The sequence below is a fragment of the Primulina eburnea genome, chromosome 13 (assembly GCF_022965805.1).
Source record: "Primulina eburnea isolate SZY01 chromosome 13, ASM2296580v1, whole genome shotgun sequence".
Taxonomy (NCBI): Eukaryota; Viridiplantae; Streptophyta; class Magnoliopsida; order Lamiales; family Gesneriaceae; genus Primulina; species Primulina eburnea.
The window spans coordinates 26,804,821-26,828,223 of record NC_133113.1 but is presented as its reverse complement, the minus strand read 5'-3'; the positions used below and the strand labels follow the sequence as shown (position 1 = coordinate 26,828,223).

The following is a 23,403-nucleotide window of genomic DNA, read 5'->3' as shown; positions in this document are numbered from 1 at the left end:
CTCTAATTCTTGTATTCATCCATGGTGATACCTCCTGGGAGGCCCGATGATTCTGAATTATGGATCATGTTATGAGAAGTTTTGGGTCAATCTGACAGATAACCGACCAAATATATGTCCGAGACATCATTTGTCCGGCCTATTTGCAGTCGGGCATATACCTCGAGCTACCAGAAGCCCGAACTTCCAGACAAGTTCAGGAATAATGTCTTTCTACCCGGGTTACCTCGATAATAGCACCGCACTCGAGTGTGCAAGTATGAGATACCTTATTTTGGTACTCATTACTGTCAGAATCACATGGATTTGGCGTAGGGGTGTCAAAAATGAACCCGACACGCTAACCCGACACGAGACGACACGAAAAATATCGGGTTTGGGTTGGGGGTTTTCGGGTTCGGGTCGAAACGGGTCGACCCGAATGCAAACCCGAAAAAAAAAAAATTTCTCGGGTGGGTTCGGGTTGCCCCGGGTTGACCTGAAAAAAATATCAGGTCACCCAATGACCCGACCCACCGGACCCACCCAACCCATCATGTTTTTTTTTAAAAAAATTTTACAATTTATATAACTATTTTCTAGACCCAGAGTATAATAGCGACGGATTTTGAGTACAACCGTCGCTAATAGCGACGGGTATTAACAAAACCGTCGCCGATCAAGATCGGCGACGTTTTTGTTAATACCTGTCGCTACTTAGCGACGGTTTGTATAAAATGTCGCTAATTTTGCGACGGTTTCAACAAAAACTGTCGCAAATATTTTTTTTTTTAAATGTTATAATTATTTAAATCTGAAATACAAATATATTGTGCTGTATAATCCAAAAAAAATTAACAAAATTTGAGAAATGTAATCATATTATTAATCTGTAAATAATAATACAAGTATTTCATACAAAATGAATCAGCCATGTAACGCTCCATCTCCTCCTGTGATGTTGATTTAAAATGAATCAAATTGAATTTTTTTAATGTAGCGTTGATGAAAATAACGAAATTTAATAAACTTACGTGGAGCAGGCGGGATCGCGTGTCAACGAAAGATCCATCTACATGTTGATGTGTGTGAACGTATAGCTCCCATGATTTTGAAATACATCGTTCGCATCAATTTGATTATGCTCAGTATTTGGCTCAACATCAGTGACATAAGCTCGCCTACGTAGAGTACTCACATGCATCCAATCTGATTCTGCTCTCTTTGTTGTTGGATAAGTCAAATACACAACTTGCGAGACTTGCGTAGGAAATACAAATGGTTCGTAGTATTCAAGACTCTTTTTTCGATTGACATCAACAATTTTGTACTTTTTATTAGGAACCACAAATTGTTTGTAATTTCGTCTAAATATGATTTGTTCTGACATTTTTTTTGATTGTAAGGATAACGGATATATCAATTTAATAAACACTCAGGATGACTAAGTGCAAATGTTAAAAACGACTCTAAACGCGACAATTTATAGACAGTTTGCTAAAACCCCGAACCCTAAACCCTAAACCCTAAACTATTAGCGACTGTTTGCTAAAACCGTCGCTAATACCCTAAACCCTAAACTATTAGAGTAAACCGTCGCTCATATAAATCGGCGACGGTTTCAATTGCGACGGTTTAAATAAAAACCGTCGCTATATAGTCAGCTAAACGATTATATTTTTTTTCTATATTTATTATTATTTTTTATTTTTTCGATTTTTTTTCATTAATTTTTTTTAAAAAAATAAAAAAAAATCGGGTTAGACGGGTTAGACGGGTTGAGTTGGGTTAGACGGGTTCGTGTTCGGGTTGGGGGTTTTTGGGTTGCTTCGGGTTCGGGTTGGGTTCGGTTTGAAAAAAAAAAAAAAAAAATTTGCGGGTTGACCCGCAACCCGACCCAACCCACCCGATTGACACCCCTAATTTGGCGTGTCAGAAAAGTTGTTAGAAAATAAGACGTGGACAACCATCTTGCCATAATTAATAAGTGGTCACTGAAAACAAAGTTATCATTGATTTCTTGCTATAAATATCAAGTTTGCTCAAATTTAAAATATTCATTCACATATATATCTTGCACACACCATTCCTACAACATTTTTTCTCTTTGCTACATAGTTTATTCTCACCCACCCGCTGACTTTAGCATCAGACTGGTCATGTTAGACATCTCTCAGACGCTCATTCACGTGCTTATCTTCGTGTTTACATGTCAATATTTGTTTTTCTGAGAAGAAAAAACATCTGATTTGGACACATCTCACTAGACTCTTATTCCTTATCATATTCACAACCTAACACAAGGAAATTGTCCACCAGTCTCACACCCCCTTTTCACCCGGTTATATCACCTGGCATGGAGCGTGATCGACAGGTTCTATCAAAATGAGATTTTGACGAATCTAGTTTTAAAGAATTAAATTATAAACGAAGGCCTAAAAGGTTATGCCCAATGACCAAATTTGTATTGTATTTCAAAAATCACAAAATATTATAAACTGCTACCATTGTACGGTTAAAAAATCGAGGGTCACATGGTCATCGATTATGGATTACTCATTGATGTCCTTTAGATTCAAGAGGTTAAATTTAACGTTAAAGAATATAATATGATTAAATGATCAAACTTGTAATAAAATTATAAACTTATTTCGAGTTGGGATACAAGTTTAGGAAGGTTTCCATTTTGGTTTTTGTTCAACTCGCTCATATGATTGGAATATGATTACTCATTGATATTTTTGGATTTTTATTCCATCCTATTAAAAATATTATTAATCCGCTCTGATAAATATTTGATTGGGATATACGTTTTACTAGAAAAAATATATAAATATATTTAAAGTTGTGAAGGTAAAATTCATAATCACTTATTTTTAAAGAGTATGTCAAAATTAATGATAGTCATTTTTGCTCTCGAAAGTTAAAAAATGACTTTTCAAATTTAATATAATCAATTTAAAATCTCACTCATTTATACTTACAGGTTTTACCTAGGCATGATCTGGACCAGATCAGATTGGTTCACCAAACCAAACCAATTATGTATAATAATGTATTGGATCGTTTCCGGATTTAGCGGACTGTGAGCGTAATTCAATCCAAAACTGAAACTAATAAGCTAGATTGAAACAGATCGAGACCAAAATGATATATATGTCTCATGTCAAACCTTAATTTATTTATTAATTAAATATATATTTATACGAAATCGGTGTTGAACTAGTTGTGGTACCGTATTAAAATAATTCCGGATTCATTTTAAAGCAATTAATCCGATTCACAATTGGAGTGGAATTTGATTCAACCTGAAACCAATATCCTTTTCGGGAACTATCAGTTATTGAATATTTCTTGGCTTCAGTTGATATTTTTTTGATGGAGATTCTACTTAACATCTTCATTTGAACTGAACCTGAAGATGACTAAACTCATGAAGATATGTCGGAAAATTTGAAGTTGAGATAAGAGAAAATCTTTGTTATTGACACAAATTTGTCATGCACATGGAGCTCACAAAATATGACACTTGTCTCTCAACATACAACAAATTTCAATTTTTGATAATAGTACTAAAAATCACAAGTTCCATTAACAGAAAATGAAGCAAAATCCATTTTGAGAAGAAAGAAGAAGGAGTTTAAAATGAATGAAAATGCTCTTCTTTTCTCATTAATTCATTCAGATTGATTGATATTTAAGTCACAAATCTCGAAAATGTGCCCAAGAGATATATTTTGGTGACAAAGATTCATGGAAATTCTCAACTCTTGGTAAACATCGTTGCTTAACGGGTGCCTAGGCGCCTTTGGACCTCCATTGCTGCTGGAGAAACTTCCTCACAGCTTTCAGGACACATTTGAACGTTCTTCTCAAGTCAAGTTTTTTTTTTTTTTTTTGTATTTTCTTTTACTTCATTTTTATTCATTCAACTCAAATATTCTAACAATCCTCTATATGAATTAAATTAATGTATGAATGCACTTGATGTCAAAAGAGAGTTTACTAATAAGATCATCACATCAAGAGAGGTGATTTTTGGCTTTAAACCTTCTTGGCAAAATAATATCAGATTTACTAAGTCACTAAGTGAAAATGATGTCTTGAACTTTTTGTCGGTTTGTGTAAAACCAGACAACAGTACCTACACAATAATATATCCATTATTTTCTTTTGGTTTTTCGGTTGTGTCCATTTTTGTTATTGAACACATCTTGATTTCATAAATGTTTCTTTAAAACAACTCGTCCTCACACTCACATAGGTGATTTCTCTTTAATCGTATACTACCAAACTTTATCTTTTATAGGTAATTAAATAACTTAAAATACAATGCTTAATCTCACTAGATTAGTAGGTTAATACACTCATCGTCCTATGAATGAGAAGGAAATAATTCCCCAGTGTTAGTTCAAGTTATCATAATTTTGTTGTGATACTAAATCAAGATCTTAGGATCTTCAATCAACAAGGTTGAGTTACAACTATGAAAATTTATTTTGTAGATTTTAAGCTCATTCCTCATAAAAACCATATATTTGATCTCCATCCAAGACTATATACAACAATCTGTTAACATATCTTATGATTTCACTAAATCAAAAATGATAACGACATTGGAGATTAAGTTTAGCACGATATTTTGTATTTGACGTATATGTTCAGACCTACCATTATTTTTTTTATTTATGTGTCATATTTTAGCATGATATTTTTACCTTAAATACTGTACCCTACACTTTATTTATAGGACTTTATGATATTTTTGAAGTTGGACAAACTTTGAAATGTATAATAGAGTGCTATCAAATTTGAATTATAAACGTTAAAAGTTATAAACCTGAATCCAAGAAATAATTTCTTATAAACTTGGATTTAAATACAATTTTTTTAAATAATTCAAAACTATTTTTTAATATAATTCTAATGTTTGAAATTTAAGCGTAAACTTAGAAAATCCAAACAAAAGAATTTATATCTTGTAATTTTTTTATTTTTAGGCAAAAACTTGTGTGAGACGGTCTCACGGGTCGTATTTGTGAGACGGATATCTTATTTGGATCACCAATGAAAAAATATTACTTTTTATGCTAAGAATATTACTTTTTATTGTGAATATGGGTAGTGTTGACCCGTCTCACGGATTATGACCCGTGAGACGGTCTCACATGAGACTCACTCGCTTATTTTTAAGCGTCAAAGCTTAAAAAATTAGCATGTAGAATTAAAGTAAAAAGAAAAGAGAAAGGAAAATGATGTAGTTCAAATACAGTTGTCAAAAGCTTCCCTCCCACAAATTTGGGTAACCATAAATTTATCGATTTTAAGCAATATGAACTTATAAATCTAAATTCAATATTTTATATCTTGTTAAGTTTTGATTTAATCATTCTTGCTTAAATAATTCAAACCTTATATATTATTATCAAATTTGACAACATTGTATTTTTCAAATTTATCACTTCACTTGTTGTTGGTTGATGTTGAAACTTCTAAGTTTCTAAATTTTAAGTGTTTTAACTTAGAAATCTAAATTCAAGATTTTAAATATCTTGCAAATATATTTAAGCATGTTTGCTTAAAAAACTTAGAACTTGGAATCACGAATTCTATTTCGAGTGTAAAATCATAAAAAAAAAAAACTTAATTCAAGATTTAATATCTTGCAAATTTAAAGTTTTAAGTGTACACAACTTAGAAAATTGAACTGGAATAAAAAAAACCATGGAGTACAACTGTAGTAGCCCGAATTCCAAATTGGGTAATTAACGGAGTAATGGTGATTAAGAAGGTTTAAGGTGTAATTTTGACCGAGTCATGACCGGACGGACCGAAGATGGTTCGGAAGCACCGAAGAGTTCGGAAGGTCCGAAGTGGGTTCGATGGATCCGATCATGAGGTGTCAAGAGCAGCTGGACACGTGCATGTTCGGACGGTCCGAAGTGTATGATCGGAGGATCCGATCATGAGCTGTCAAGAGCCAATGGACACGTAGCGTTCGGACGTTCCGAAGTGTTGTTCGGAGGATCCGAACATGGCCTATAAATAGTGCTCGAATTCCTCATTTTGGTATTGCCATTTCTTGAGATTGAGTCTTTAGTGAGAGATTTGGAAGGTTCCAGGGTTAAGTTGTTGGTCGAGCGATAGCCAGGAGCTGCCAGGAGTGGTAGCGTAGCGACGTCTGAGTTACGAGGCAATCGACATCAAAGGGCTGTCGACGGACGAAGGTAAACCCTAAACCTTTGGTAGTACTAGGGAGTACTGGTTTTGCTAGTCGAGCATGGTAGTATTGATTGAGTATGCTTTTGATGCGTAGGCTTGTGCTAGACCTGATTAGCGGTGTTGCGTAAGGCTAGGCTTGCTGTGATAGAGGTACGAAAGTACTATCCGAGATATCCTGGTTGAGTATACATTCATATATGTGTTGCATGAGTATTTGCTGCATTGTTATATGTCATATGATGCATGCTATTATGTCACGAGTTATGATGCATATTGCATATCATGTTGAGCCGTATCTCCTTCGAGATAGCCTTTACTGTTGAGCTGTATCTCTTTCGAGATAAGCTATATCTTGGGGCCGCTCAGCCCTGTCTTGTGGACGCATGGACACCGAGAGTACACAGTGGCCGACGGGTCGGGAGGGCTTCGGTGGTCCGGGACATTTTAGGTCCACGTCTGTCTTGTAGTGGATGCAGTGACCCAGAGGTTGGACCGCGCGGCACTATCCACTTGGCGCCTCTAGACTGAGCATTTTGAGATCCTTTGTGATTCCTGTTTCTTGACTACCCTGGTATCATATCATAGCATGTGCATTTCATATAGGTTTGTATACTCATACTTTTGTACTGGGTGGTATCATATCATAGCATGTGCATTTCATATAGGTTTGTATACTCATACTTTTGTACTGGGCGTTCTTATCGCTCACGTCCTCGGTTTTGTTTATTCTTGGACACCCCATTCCCACGGGGCAGGCCTCAGGTTGGACAGCTCAGGAGGAGCAGGAGGAGGACGTTGAGTAGCTGGTTGGTTTAGTTTATCGGTATTGTTTTGATTCGATATGGTTGTATTGGGTATTTTATTAGACTTCGATTGGGTTGTATAATCGGTATTGTTGTTGACTTTTCCGCTGTTATCTCTGATTATTGTTAATTAGGTTATTTGCATGCTTAGTTTTTGATTAGTAGGTGATTCTGGAACGGGTCACTACAACAACAACTTGTCGCAATATATACAACACATTGTATATTATTGATACTTTATTCTTATATCCATTAAAAATCATTAAAACTTCATCTTTCATTTTGAAAGATATACATCTCATATCTTGTATTGTCATCAATCATTATGTTGAAATATTCTTTTAAATTCAGGGAGCCATAAAACTTTCTAGCAAATGGATTGAGACAATTTATGCTTCAATGCATATCTTATTTGATGTTATAAAATTTAGACATATAATTGATTATCTTTTTCAATTCATAGTCTAAGTTTAAGATCTTGAGTCTTATTCTGATTTTCTATTTCCTTAGTCTCAAGAATCTTCTTAAAATCAATACACAAAATATTGAATTTTTGAGCCCAAAAACTTCTTGAATGTACATACTCATATTCACGTGTTTATCATAATCCTCGTGGTTCATATATTTATAATCCTTGTATTTTGCACAAGAAATTTGTAAGGACCGTGTACCGTGTTATCGTAAATCTTATGTGATTATCGATAATTAATGAAATTGTCATGTGATTACGTATTTGATGTATATCGTGACAATGAATTGAAAATGAGTATTGAATATGAATTGACGTTGTAAGAGCTCGAGTGGAGAGGTCGGACGACAATTTAGTACAAAATTGATATTTTGTACAGAACATGTGGCGCCCGAGCGGTAGGAAATTACCGCTCGAGCGCCACGGTTGAAATTGCCAGGGGTTCGGGCAGAATGTTCCGCGCCCGAGCGGTAACTTTCTACCGCCCGTGCGCGGCATAAATGCAACTCGGGGACAGAATGTCTCGCGCTCGGGAGCGAGAATTCTACCGCCCGAGCGCGAGAGCGGTGGAGATAAGTGTCTGCTTTTCTTTTTTTTTTCTTCATTTTGTTTGTAAGAAACTTCGAGAGACACGAGAGATTTTAACTTTCTTCCGTCCGAATCGACTTCGAAACACTGTCTAAACGCGAAACAAATTATATATTTGTGATCGTCGCGTTGAGGGCTTCTGACTGAGGTAATTTTCTTCTGATTTCAGCAACTTTAAATATCAAAGTGCTGGAATAGCATGTATTTGAAGTGGAATTTCTGATATGTAGTAGAATAACCGACAAGAAACTCATATTCGAAGTCGGAATTGAATTATGATATGATTTGAATTTGATATGAATTATTGAAGTTTCAAATGATATTTGAAACTCATATTAATGATTTTGGAGTGTGTTATTGATTGGAATGAGTATGTTATTGATGTAGATAAAGTGTACTATCAGTATCTTCAGGCTACATCAATTGGAAACGAAGAATTGAGGTATGTTGCGACCGGGTAACATACGACAGATATCTGTATTATATGATATATGATTGGATTGGAATACGTGTCTATATGCCTATTTGTTGATTTGATGTGGCATACATGACATTATGATTTGAATATCGATGTATAAAATAAATGTTTTGTTAACACACATCATTTTATGCATACATCGATACATGACATGCACGTTGAGTTATGATCCTTGGATACCTTGATATGATTGGATTGGATTCCGGGGTTTGTGAACACAATCGCTATGCCGGTATTATATGACCCGTAAAGCATAGACAATTGTGGCCCTATATGATTGGATATGAGATGTGGGATTTGATGGTGCTTTGCCGACGCTATCATACGTGTATTCCCATATCGACCGGTGTGCCAGCTCGAGCATTGATTTGATTTGATAGCGATTCGATTGATTCTGACATGTGCTCAGTGGATGGGCATTTGACTTGATACCTCCACGACTTACATGCATTGCATACCATATATCATTGTTTAGATATTTGTGGTATATATGATTGGTTGTTCCATACGGAGATTTGCTCACCCCCCAATCGTTATGCCGGTATTATATGACCCGTAAAGCATAGACAATTGTGGCCCTATATGATTGGATATGAGATGTGGGATTTGATGGTGCTTTGCCGACGCTATCATACGTGTATTCCCATATCGACCGGTGTGTCAGCTCGAGCATTGATTTGATTTGATAGCGATTCGATTGATTCTGACATGTGCTCAGTGGATGGGCATTTGACCTGATACCTCCACGACATACATGCATTGCATAACATATATCATTGTTTAGATATCTGTGGTATATATGATTGGTTGTTCCATACGGAGCTTTGCTCACCCCCAAGAGTGGCTGTTGTTGTCTTTGTGTGTGGACAATGGCAGGTACTCCAGGATATCAGGAGACCGAAGAGGGTACTTCTGGAGGGAGCCACAGCTTGGGCTGAGGTTTTATGTTTATGTCTTGTTCCCAATATATATGTATATGTATCTATATACCGAGACATGTCCCGAAGATATATGTCACAAGTTTCATAACTAGAAAATGAAGCAAATTCTCTTTTGAAAATAAAGAAGAATATTTTTCTTTTGTTTGATCATCTCAAAGTTGATACTATATTGTCTTTTCTTATTATTAATTCATTCAGATGGATTGTTTTTTAAAGCAAAAATCTTGAAAATGTGACTAAGCAATAAATTTTGGTGACAACAATCCATGAATGCTCACAACTCTTTATAAACAATGTTGTCAGCCGCCTAAGCTTAGTTTATCGGCCAACATCCCTCCCTGCCCTATAACTTCTTGGGCAGCAAGGGAGGTGCACCTTGGCCCCTTGGGAGATTCTAAGGCACCTCCCCTGCTGCCCTGGAAATTCCAGGGCACGAATGGTGTTGAGGCTTCAAATTTAGGCGTCTCCCTTATTGTTTGAGAAACTTCATCGCAGCTTTTAATGCACACATTTGAACATATTTGTTCAGTCATTTTTTTTTTTTTTTGGTTAGATTTCTCTTCATTAAGTTCAAATGTAATAACAATTTTTGCCGTTCCTTTTTGGAGTGTACTAAGTAATTGTATTCGTTCTTGATATTTTGTTAACAACATAATCTGTTGTATATAAATTTGGATATTCTGATAATCATGATGATGCTAATGTTAGTTCTAAATTACCTTTGCTCAAATTTTTAGAGGAAAAATGTTTGAATTCATTAATTCCATCCACCGAATAAGAAGAATCCCTAATTATACGCCCATTCATCATTATCACAGATATTTTGGAAAGAAAGATATAGTCCAAACCGAAAAATCAAAATTCCAAATCAGAAAAAATCGAATATCAAATCGAACTCTAATCTTAAATTCTTATTTTGGTTTTATAACCTAAAATCATAATTATTATCTTTTGTTTATAGTTTTATGTAACTCAAACCGAACCGGCAGTTTAAATCGTGATTTAAGAAAAAAATATTTTATTTACTTTAATGACTAAATATAATGTTAATAATTCAAATATTAAAAATTAAATGAAATAAGATATTTTATATGTAATTGTAATATCGAAAAATTGAAGAAAATTATAAAAACTGAATTTAAATTATTATTTTATATATTTGAGAATTATAAATATTGAATGAATTGAATTTATTTCTAAAATCATACAACTGACCATATATGTTAAAACATAATAAAATATTTGGTTATCGTATAATCAAAATTGAATTGTAATTATTTAAAACTAAAACTGAACTAGATCGATCGTTGTACATCTCTGAATTCATATATAAATAAAATATATATTTAGGTTAATATTTTTAGTATAAAATTTTGTTTGAGTAGTCTTTGTGTTTAGAGATGTAATCGAACCGAACCAAGTCGAGCGAAACTCTTAAATATATAAACGAGTCGAACTTAAATTTTATTTAACGAATGTATTAATAACTTACAAATTTATTCAATCTTTTATCGAATCGAAGCAAGTTTAATAAATATAAATCATAAATTTAAATCTTCATTAAATTCATTAAAACATAAATTATATATTTTTTTAAAAAATATAACATGAATGTAATAAATATTATATATATATATATATATTATAATTAATATGCAAATATTATATATATATATATATATATATATATATATATTATAATTAATATGCAAAATTAATAGAACAAATATCAATTGAATTTTTGTCAAATCGAGGTTGAATAACTTTCATGAACATCGCTGTTCCTGCTTGAATTCCCAAATAGTCGGCACGCATAGAGCTCCGTACCTCTTCTTGAAGTAAGCTTTGATTTTGTGAACATTGAAGTTTCATCGATTGAACCCATGTATAAGCAAAGCGTGCTAGGGAATAATGATGTAGACGATGTCCGCTGGCTTTGCTCTTTAACGGAATCTGAATTGGTAAATTCAATTTTGTTTTCAAGTTTCGTGATTTTGTTCCTGTTGGTGCATAATCTTTTCTTAATGACTTAAGCTATGCGGTTTGAATTTCATTATTTTTGTTAATCAGGATTTATTGACGGGTTTAAAAAATTTGGTCTATCTTCGCGCGAAGAAGATCGGTCACGAGGATATAGCGAAGAAATTTGACCTACGGATGCTTCGAACCCTCAGTGTGTTCTCTTATGAATCCATTTTGTCTGTATTTCAAATTGATATAGAAAAATAGGACCTTTTTTATGTCTCTATTTTAATGTCATCAATTGAATATGTCTTGTTTATTACATTGTCATTACAAGGCCATGAGGCGTGTGCCTGACCTCAAGACATAGCTAGGACGCACAGTCCACAACTGCGACTGAAACCTCGGTTTCATGGCACATTTGCACCTTTTATGAAAACGATTTATTATGCCTAGATGCTAATGCATTTGTTTGATTGCTCTTTAGAGTTCATGAGTTAGAAATTTTACCATAATTTCATTTTTAACTCAGAGTTTTATAAAAACGGATGCAAATTTTATCATTTTTAGTTATGGTAAAATTTCAGACTGAACTTTATCATTTTATAAAAATGATTTATTATGCCTAGATGCTAATGCATTTGCACCTTTTCATGGATTGCTCTTTTGAGTTCGCGAACTCAGAGTTTATACCCTACTGGTCTGTGACTTTTGGTAATTTATAACTATAATTATAATTTGAAAAGGATGAATGGATTCTATGCCCCTAAGAACTGAAAGATTGTGCTTTATAGTGATTATTCAATTGAAAGTTGAGTGATGTCAGAAATCTGTACTTGGATTCTTGTGCATTGCGGACTTGTATCTCACAATTTTTAATGATAAATATGTAACCATATTAGTAGCCTTTCTAGCATAGATGTCCTTTCATCCGTTATATTTTGGCTACGACTTTGTTTACTTTTTCTTTGATTGATCATTCATTTTTCTTTTATGTTTGGCAACACTCCATTGATCTACTGTGGCTTACATTCGGCATGCTTTCAGGTTTCAATTTCATGGAAAATTTGGAAGGACGGCTTAAGGATTTACTGGGGACTACAGGTTTTGGATCTAATATATTGAGTCAGAATCTCAGTGGTGATTTTGGTAATATGACCATCGAGGATTTACATCCATTCATCTGTTCTGATAAGAGGAAAAGAATTGCTGATATGTAAGTAATTTCTTTGAGGTGCATTCAGCATAATGTAATGTAGAACAATATCACAATATCCAAGGTTACCAGTTCCTAAAAATCTCATATTCATGTTCTGAGAAACAGTTAGTGATTTATCAAGCAATGAAGATTCAGGGTTACAGTTGTTCATGTTAAGGCTCTATCTGATATTCGGGATGTTAGGAATGTTGGTTCTCTCTCATTATAGATTCATACGCTTGTAGGTCTTATGGTGTATAATTAAAGGTTTCATAAAGTTAATATCCTGTGCTGCACTGCTCAGTTTGGTGGTCAAGATTCACTGAACAAGCACATGTTACATTTGAATGTTGACATTGTTGTAAACATACTCATCATTTGAACAGATTGTTGGTGAATTCGTTTCAACACTAGACATTGAATGAAACTAGGGCTCTAAGTTAAGTGGAGACATCTCATGAGCCTACTGAGACTAGCCAAGTCTCAAGCACGTGAACTTAAGCATGAGCTTTATTTCTTTTGGATTCTACGAGCTGGAGCTGAGCTCAGTATTTTCCATTTATCTCAACCTAGCCAGTAAAATTTCACAAGCTCAATTCGAGCTCCTGTCATTCGCACCTCCTATATCTGGGAAAATTTGGTGATTAACTCTCCCTAAAAATGTTATTATAAATATGACGTTCTTACGTATAAAGGTCATAAAATAAAATAAAAAAAAAAACTATTGCTTTGAAGTTTGATTTGAAACTACCCCCCTATATGGAAATACTTTTGTGGGAATAGTAATTTAGGAATTTCTAATTTTACCATAACTTTGGTTAAGTCTGAAATAATAATGTGTTCCATGAAAATGATAAAGTTCACATCCGATTCTGCTTCCGTAGGATTTGTGCCATGCCCATTGGGTTTCGCTGGAATACAGAAATTTTTTGCTTTTGATATTATTGATTGAAGGTAGAAGAAGCTGATTATAACGTTCCATGATCATCGGGGATAGTAGCAAGTTTATCGGATCTTTTTATTTGATGCCTCAGCCTGATGATACTCATCATGTAATCATGCTTCAAATTTACCATATCTGTTAAATTCTGTCCAATGATTTGCTTGTGTACAAATGGGTTTATTTGTCATTTGATTCGTTGACGGGGGGTTTATGTTTCAGTAATATAATCAGAACCTTTATTCATGCTAATGTTAATGAATTGCGTTTCTGTATAGGTTTTCTTTGGACATGTCTGTAAATTAAAAGCAGAAGACCGGCAACTAAAGGTTAACTTAGACTTAGTAAAGTTGTCACACCTGGGCCTGGCCAGCCACTAAAACAATAAATATCCAGTTGCCGTTCAATCTCCAAGAATATAGTGCTGCAGATGCTGAAGTTGTATCACTGCTTTGAGAGGGCCTCACTTGGGGAAGATTTTTGTTAAGTTTTTTGTTGTTTGTTGGTTTTTGTTGAGGGACAAAACACTTGTAGAACTACATTTTATACAAAAGAGCAAGGAAAGTATTCCTGTGATTCCCTTAAATCACTGTACATTGGTTTGTACTTTTTTTGCTTATAAGTCCAAAATTTGATGCTGCTTACCTTTTAAAAAAATATTGATGCTGATAAATTGTACTTCGACCAGTTACCCAAATAGCATGTACAGAAATGAAATTACGCGACATGCTGATGCAGCAGGTTAAGGACACTGGGTATGTCTATGGGACTTGAAAGTTGGAAATTTCCAAGGATTGCATTATTCTTCTCTAGTCCAGTACCACGTCAAAGAAGCCCCCATTTGTTCTGTTTTGATCGTTCATTTCAGATATTATTCGAATATCCATTGAATACAACTGATAACGTCCTTTGTCAAAGTGGTTTAAGGTGATAATTCGAAGTGACAAAAAATATCTACTCCGGAGGGCCTCGACCACCTTTACAGTCTTTTCTAACAGCTTCGACACCGATAAGCCACTTTCAAGACTAACAAAGGGTTGATCTCATAATCTTTATTTAGTGACTAATGAACAAGTTCCACCATCTTTAAAGCTTGATAGACACTGTTCTTGGATCCTTGAACTTGCCCATATTAGTTAAAAGGAATCTGTCCCATCTTCGTCTGATGTATGTGCAATTACGTGACCCCTGATCAATATTAAGAATATGATTCTATCCAATTTGTTACGAAGGGGTCCCAATAGGCCTAGTTCCTCCTCCTTGTTCATGCATATACTCCAAGAAACAGGCAAGAATGAGTCAAAAGGTAGTCAATGGAGAGATTGGATGAAAAGAGGAAGAAAAGGGACCTTAAAGGTTCATAAACTCTTATCATTTAGAGAATTTGGAGAACCCACATTGTGTATCATCTTTGAGGCAAAGTCTGGCCCATTCAAAGCTGTAATTTAATGGATGCAATGTATCTGCTAAGTGGCGCTCTCTGTGGTTGATAATTTTATAGAGTAAAATGCATTATGATCCCTTTTCAATCATTCATATCATGAATTGGCAACATCTGTGAGATTTAGTGTAGTGCATTATTTTTGTGGGTTTCACTTGCTTTTGTCGACATGGGTTTTTATAGATGGATTCTCATGTTAGATTGATTTTTTTTGTTTCTTGAATATATTTATTCAATAAAGCGGAATATAGGGGAATGTTAAAAGTCAAGTTGCTGATAAATCCATTCATGATTTCCCTATCATGTTGGTTTCATTTGGACTATTGTCTCCACTAAAAACAACAAATCTCACGCGTTGGTTGCTTGTTTTTTCACTTGACATATAAGAAATTTCTATTTAGTGTTTTAGTTGGAGACAGATGTTACATCACCTTCTTGCCCAACTATGGTTCTTAAAATTTTTATACTTGATGATTATAATATTTTTTCAGTTCATATTCTAAATTTTCAAGTGTTGTCTCACAATCCCAACATTCATTCCATTTAGAGTCTTGTGCCCCACCACCTACCCAAATTGCACCTTAGTTGAGAGAGCTATAGTCTTTATTTTAAAAACAAGATTTTATATTTTCCAAGGGCCCTACTCCACTCCTCCCTTCTCGACATGTTAATTGAATGTCTATTTAGGTGATTGCTATTTATCAACTGTTAATAATTGGTGAGGCCAAGAAATTTAATGCATCCACTCCAGAAGAAAACAAAAACAAGAAAAAGAGCAGACCCAAGGAAGAAACTCTACTGACAGATGAACTTTTGATGAAAATATGATCAACATTTCCAGGCAGGAATCTAATCTATCTGATTAATAAATGGGGTGAACTTTCTTTCCACTATGAATTTTATTCGTTTCTCGTCTTCAAAATATATAGATTTAATTTGAAATGTGGTGCTTATATTAATGCTGTTTTGAGTCCCTTATTATTTATCAAAATTATTTGGAACATCAGTGAGACTGTCTGCGTATTTGATTGGCATAATGTCATAAATATTAGAAGTCAAAGACATGGTTAGCTTCTGTCTCTTGTGCAATCAACATATATGTCACAAAACATCAAGTCTTGCTGAATAAATTCAAGTCACTACACGTTTGATCAGACATCTGATTGCAACTAAATGCAAGATAATCCAAGAAAATAAGATGGAAAAAAAATAGATTATACACTTTATTAATAACACTTTGTTAATTCCACCATGTGACTCAACGATGGATACAATCGACTCGAGTATAATTCTTGACTTCCGGATTTGAGTTATACAGATTAAATTCAGGCGTGGGGGGTGGAGATCTTGTGTAATCTTCAACTGTTCTTATCTGGCAATTGTGGATAAACCTCAAAATTGAGATATGATGGAGCAAACTGCGCGGGGGAAGGTCCCTGTCTTGCTACATCTTGAATCTCGAGTGCTTCAAATGGTGCCTTTGCTTTCTGCAAGATATACAGAGGAAGTCCTTGCATGGCCTCTATGAAATCTATGTCTGGACTGAAGTCATTAGCTGTGCTTGCTGCTGTGAGCTTCATTGACAGGAACTGAATTGCAAAATACGAAAAAAAAATGTACCAAGATTGAATCTTTTGACTGAGATGAAATTAGTTCAGTTCAAAAATTGTCCATGGATCAATTCAATTACTCACCTCTACCTGATTCTGTAGAGACTGAACATAGTTGATTATCTCATCCAACATTACTGCCATTCCCATTGTCTGTTCAGTGGTTTAATTTTTATAAATAACGTTAGTAAATAATCCACATGACCGAAGAAATTCTTCAGAGAACTCTTTGAACTGAAAGATATATTCATCACCTTATAACATCCTGGAACAATGTCTTGCAGACATCTTAATCTCTCATTGATTTTTTCTCTTCTGACCTGGTACAGAGCAGATTTCACACTTAATTTGTTGTGTTCTTGGATTTGTTTGGATAGGATAAGTTAATGGAAAAACAATAGGAAGCTACCCACTCTTTCTGCTAAACTGTGGCTATCAGTAGCTTGGCCCCTTTTGGCTCTAACGTGTACCACTTCCCTTGGCTTTTCATTTTCAGTGTTTTTCACTTTCTTCCCTTTTCTTGAATTCTTAAAACATATTAAAAATATATAGTTAAATAACACAATCTAGACTTGATCAGATTGAATACATGTGAAATCAACAAACATGATCAAGAATTACTAGAAAGCTTACATTTTTCGCCATTTTTCCATTTGCAGACACTTGAGGGGATGAATTTGCTGAGGTACTATGAGGGGTGTTTGCAACTATTGCTTTCCTTTTCTTTTCTCTACGATTGTTCTCGTTCGAGCTAGTTTGATTAGTAGCAGCCGGGAGCACCACCACCGAGCTATTATCTTGCATATATAATCCAGGGAAAGATTCCGATTTCCCAGTGTCATCCGATACACGAAGGAAAGGATTATGATTGGGAAAACCAATCAAGCTTTGAAAGTTTGAGGCAAAGGATTCTTGATGACTTGGATTTAGCCCCGAAAAATGGTGCAAGAATTCAATGCTTGGATCTATGTCTGACAAAGAGAATGCCTGTTTATGGGTTTGCAAGCCTGATAAGAAGTGATTTGCCATTTCTACTTGAGGAAAAAGATTTGAGCCAATGACAGTTTCTCTTTGTAACAAGTTGTTTCTTGTGATTGCTGCTATATATAAACAAGGAAAGATCACAAATTTGGGTAATGGGGTTTTAGTTTTTCTTTTTCTTTTTCCTTCTATATTGTTAAAATATGGGGAAAAAAGATTCAATCGAAAGGCTACACGTGGCAATTTGGACTTCTTTGGTGGTGTTGGTGTAATTGGTGATATATCCAAAATGTGTGGTCCTTTATAAGCCATTGGCTTTTACACTCACTAGCGTAATAAAGTGGCTTATCTTTTACTCTGAATTATGCCCTCTTTGGTTCCAAATTCAATGAAGATTTCTCCCTCTTTTGTTTGATGCAACATAAATTCGATTAAGATCTTTTTGCCCTTCGCATCGATCCTAAAATATTTATATTATCTTTGTGAATTGTCATTAAAAATAACTACAACTTTCTTGTATCTAAGTCATGACCAAGAAACGAAGATAATTCTTATCTTAGTAGGATGATTACTATAATTGCTTTCCTTTTCCTAACAAGGAAGAGGGAACTTCAAATGCCCAAATGATATAAAATAAGTTGATAAATCATAAATTGCATGTCTAATATTAGAAACCAAACGATAAAAGCTTGACTAGATTATAACTATAATATATCACCATCTCCCATATATCATAGGAAGAAAAAGAGTTTGACTAAAATCATCAAAATTAATCTACTTGGTTTTTTTGAATAGCGATTACAATAAAAAGAAATCAAATTAAAAAGGACTCTTGCGTCTTCCTCGGTATCAATACATAAAGAAATCAAACCTAACCACTAATAATGCTTCGATCAAGATTTATGATTCTGATGAATAAACTTCACTCGCCTGGCATAAACGTGCTAGTTCGATCAACTGACTATACAAAAGATAATCTCTTTCTTCGTCTTCCTTTTCATGTTTGGCCCAGATTGCCTTCTGATGTAACAGTACTTGTGTATGCAAATCATCATCCCATTTGATTTCATCAATGAACATATTGGGATCCATCAGTAGCCTGATATCGGTATATGGGAGGTTGTTGATTCGGGCCAAATACCGGCATTTGGCAACACTGAATGCTTCCTCGGCTGCTGAATCATCCCAACGCAGGACTTTGTGATGATTCTTCGTGTGCTGCTTGGCTTCCAGGAAATGTTCCCATGTAAACAAACCGACTTCCAGGCAGAAATCTTTTTCCCATTGCTGTATCTCGCTTTCCCCGCATACTGTTCCAAAATCAATTTATGTAGTCATATTAATCCATGAATAATCAATCACGTTCTTAAACTAACAATCCATATAAGTTTTACAGCTTAAAAGTGTGCCCATATATGTTCCCAGGAAAAAAATTATCAAATTAACGGAAGTATGAATACGTAACAGTTGTAAATATGTTTCAATATCTCTGCATGTGGCGTATACAAATCTGCTAGAGCATGCAGTCGCAAATATAAAAAGTTTTAATCTTTATATTATAATCTTTCATTATAGTTTTTTGATTGAAGTAACAACAAAAACAAGAATCCATGCACAGAGATATTCAAGAACGAACAAGAAATTATTAACACTTTTAATTCTCTCTAAAAGTTAAGATATATATATATATATATATATATATATATATATATATATATATATATATATATATTAAATATATATATATATATTCAGAAGGAAGAAAACATGCATACCGATATCTGAATTTCTGCTATCACTCGGCATGTATGGTGGACGTATGATCTTCATTCCGCTGTCAGTACCTTCTTGACAATATTTTTCCGCCTTTGTCTTCTTCCTCTTCACCTTTGTCTTCTTCCTCTTCGCCATCAATTAATTGTTAAAGAAAGAAGAGAGAAAATTCTGGTGGGTTCGGAAGAAATTGGATGTACTGCACGAGAAAACAACTGGAGAGATTTCTTACGGTGATCAATCTTAAAAACAATCATGGAAGTAAAAAATATTTAATGCCTTGGTTTGTTTATATATGTTTCGAGTCCTACTCCTAATCAGTTTGTAATTATCGAATTTTACAAATTATGGTAATAATTTTAAATGTAGATAAGGTGAACCACTGTACGTATGTGTTCAGTCAGGAGTAGAAAATCTGATTTTTAGATATTTTTTTTTCATTAATTATAGGGCCAAATCAGATTACATGGATTTTGTGTGATTATTTTTTTCTTTTTCTTTTTGAAGGTAATTACATATTTTTCTAAGTAGAATACATAATAAGTGAATGAAATTATAATGATTATTAGTATTATTATTTGATGCAACCGCGATAATTAGAAAAAGATAATTCCAGAAAATCTAGTTGCTAGTTAGTAGTTACTGACAAATTGTTAAGATGTGATTCATCGAATGATATCTGTATCTAATTTTTCTTCTATTCTTCCTTAAATATTTTAAAAAGTAAACACCATGGCCCGATGGAAAATCCATCAACAGGAAAACAAGTATGGAGTTTTCGATTTGAAAATTAGTTTACAATTTAAAAAATATGGCTTTTAAAACAATATTTTAATAAATTTATTATTATTATTACGCAAAAAATATAAAAATATATCTCAAGAAATAATATCCTAATGTATAACATCCATATACACCAATAATTTAAATTTTCATAAAACTCGATGAAGAGTCGAATCATTTTCAAAATAAATGTACATTATTTTTTTTTTATTAGAGTTTTAACCGTATAAACCGCCATACTATCTGCATTGTCCGTGTGTTTGACTCGAGTTCAACAAATAATCAGTGTCATACGTCATTCTGTTATCCACATATATATATATATATTATATCATTTATCATCTCACGAACCAAACAATATCTAAAAAATCGAATTAAGACGGTAAACTAATTATATGCAGAAAGCTTCAAAATTGTTGATAAATAAGTAAAATCATGGACTCTTCGAACGGTTTGAATTTTAAAAAAATAGTTAATTTTATCGAAATCAAAACCACAATATACTCAAATTGAATACACTTAGATAAACGATTGTCAAATGAAATCCCTTATTTAACTAAATTGTCATAATAATAATAAAATAAAATCACTAATCTTGTTATTAAATTAAATATCAATTGTGATTTTGCTAACTTTTAATTTTGTTTACTTTCTCTGTTTTTTTAGAATACATATTATATATAGTTAATTTTATATCAAAATGGATCATTTGTAAATCAATAATGATTTTAATAATTTTATCTGAAATAAAATTATTAAAATAATATCATTCAAATATGTATGTATAGTAAAACACATATATAAATAAAATAACATAAAAAATTTATTAGACGGTCTCACGAGTCAATTTTTTGAGACAAATATCATATTTGAGTTATTAATAAAAAATATTACCTTTATGCCAAATGTATTATTATTTTAAATATGACAAACTCAATCTGTCTCACGGATAATTTTTCTTGAAACCGTCTCACAAGAGACCAACTAATAAAAAATACGTAATACTCAGTTAAAAATATCATATATAAATTTTTTTATATCTAACAAATACTAATAAAATATCACTATAATTCATATTTATTATAAAGATTATCTTGGTTAAAAAATTATAAAGATTATTTCATAAATATAAAGAAATTTTCATTATTTTTAATTTCTCATTAATTTATCTTTATATGAATAAAGTTGAAATAAATCAAACTAATCAAATTAAATTACAAATAAACATTAGAAAAATTTTCAAAAGTGCATATACGATCTACATACTCTCAGTGTCCTTTTTTTTTGGAAAATTACCATGAAAAAAGACATTTACTGACATGTTTTAATCACACTTGTAGAAAAGCATAAACTTGATATATATATATATATATATATATATATATATATATATATATATATACTGATACAATTATTAAATATCACAATGTAAGAAATTAAAAATAAAATAAAGTATCATATTAAAGTTCTTTTGTAATATTTATCTTATTTAATGTCAAATATTGTTATAAATTATTCAATAAAAGTATAATGTGATTGAAGTTGAAAATGAGAATAACTTTATTTCATTATTTAGTTGAGGAGAGCTCAAAATGACTATCAAAATAAATCATTGGAAACTAATATAATTTATAACATAACCTGCAAAAATTGATTAAGAAAAAAATGGATTCAAAACACTTACCATTGATTAATTAAACTAATTAAATCAAAGAAACCAGCGTAAAATTAAATAACTAAGTATAAAAACTCATAGAAGGAGAAAAGTAAATAATCACTAAAATAAAATAAAACCTTAAAAGATCCAATGCATTAAAAAAATTAATGTAATAAAAATAAAATAAATATAGACTAATATATAATTTGGATTAGGGGAGCTCAAAATAACCAACAATAAATCATTAGAAATCGAGATGTAAACTTCAAATTTTGTAACAAGTTTCAAGTATATTTTACTAATTAATTAATTAACCAAACTCTGAAAAAAACAAGAAGAAGCCATGTAGAATAACAAGACGGGAAAAGTTAGGAATAATTCAATGTATTCAATGAATAATACTGCTCATATATATAATTCGGAAGAGAAGAGCACAAAACTACTACCAAAATAAATCTTTCTAAGACTACTATAATCTCATAATTTTGTGAAAATAATAGATATATTATATAAATTAACAAAACCGTAAAAAAAAATTTAAGAAAAAGAAACGGAAACAAAAATGAACCATCGATAAATCAAATTAATTAAATCAAAAAACCAACCTAACAAATAAATAATTAAGTAAAAAAGAAAAATAGATAATCACTAAAATAAAATGAAACCCGAAAAAATACAATATATTAAATAAATTAATGTGATAAAACTAAAATAAATATATACTAATATATAGTTGAGATGAGGGGAGTGATATATTTATAATAACCATAAAATAAATCCTTAGAGACATAGATGTAATTTGTAGATTTTGTGAAAATTGACAAATATATTTTTCTAATTCACAATTGAAAGTAATATATATATATATATATATAAATAAGTAGATTAATTAATCGGGCTATGGGGAAAAAAAGAAGGTCATGTAGAACCACAAGATGGGAAGTAGGAATAAATTCAATGTATTCAATAAATATTAAAACACACAGGCACACATATATATAAGAAATTACAAGTTAACTCATATAAAAAAAACAACTTGTTAAGCTAAATAAATAAATAGAGAAAGAAAAATATGGAAATTCACAATTGAAGTAGGAATAAATTCAATGTATTCAATGAATAGCAAATATCATATTTTAATAATTAGTTATTTAAGATAAAACATCTTAAATAAGTAGATATAGATATAGATTTGCCATCTCCAAGAAAATATCGGTGCGGGTTTACTCGATGAGAAAAACAAACCTCATTACCCAAAAGGCAAGAGCCAGATGTGCTCCAGTATCCTCCAATATGCTGTATTCAATTTTCAGGCAATTTCTCGAATTCTGATAAATTCCATGCCTCCCTGCACATGGACATAAAATCCCTTGCAAATGAGGATAATACACTTGAATTAAAAAGAACAGGGTTAAATGTGATGGATTTTTCAAAACACAAGGCGCATAACGCCTATTAATTTCATACAGGGCATTTTCTGATTTTTTGTATTGTTACAAATGTGTAAAATGCTATTTGCCTCAAATATGTGTGTGTGTGTGTGTGTGTTAAAAAAAGTTAACACCCATCAAGAAGGAA

General features: G+C 32.6%; 3 protein-coding genes across 4 annotated transcripts; 1 reads left to right on the top strand and 2 right to left on the bottom strand.

Annotated features, from left to right (window-relative positions):
• Positions 1–11,258: 11,258 nt before the first annotated feature.
• On the top strand, positions 11,259–14,199 carry LOC140810864 (uncharacterized). 2 transcript variants are annotated; one of them, XM_073168762.1, is made up of 4 exons: positions 11,259–11,441; positions 11,551–11,653; positions 12,490–12,658; positions 13,859–14,199. In XM_073168762.1, the coding sequence occupies exons 1-4, from the start codon at positions 11,364–11,366 to the stop codon at positions 13,884–13,886; spliced, it is 378 nt and encodes a 125-aa protein (XP_073024863.1). In that variant the 5' UTR covers positions 11,259–11,363; the 3' UTR covers positions 13,887–14,199. The 2 variants fall into 2 exon arrangements, with proteins under 2 accessions (XP_073024863.1, XP_073024864.1); XM_073168763.1 differs by lacking the exon at positions 13,859–14,199 and having other exon boundaries at positions 12,490–12,922.
• A 2,026-nt stretch (positions 14,200–16,225) lies between these two features.
• Positions 16,226–17,774, bottom strand: LOC140809576 (transcription factor BEE 3-like). Its single transcript, XM_073167253.1, has 5 exons — positions 17,265–17,774; positions 17,045–17,158; positions 16,886–16,951; positions 16,716–16,784; positions 16,226–16,610 (listed from the first exon to the last, which is right to left on the bottom strand). The coding sequence occupies exons 1-5, from the start codon at positions 17,658–17,660 to the stop codon at positions 16,380–16,382; spliced, it is 876 nt and encodes a 291-aa protein (XP_073023354.1). The 5' UTR covers positions 17,661–17,774; the 3' UTR covers positions 16,226–16,379.
• Positions 17,775–18,504: 730 nt separating this feature from the next.
• On the bottom strand, positions 18,505–19,609 carry LOC140808777 (uncharacterized). The gene is made up of 2 exons (XM_073166024.1): positions 19,388–19,609; positions 18,505–18,922 (listed from the first exon to the last, which is right to left on the bottom strand). The coding sequence occupies exons 1-2, from the start codon at positions 19,521–19,523 to the stop codon at positions 18,513–18,515; spliced, it is 546 nt and encodes a 181-aa protein (XP_073022125.1). The 5' UTR covers positions 19,524–19,609; the 3' UTR covers positions 18,505–18,512.
• Positions 19,610–23,403: the final 3,794 nt, after the last annotated feature.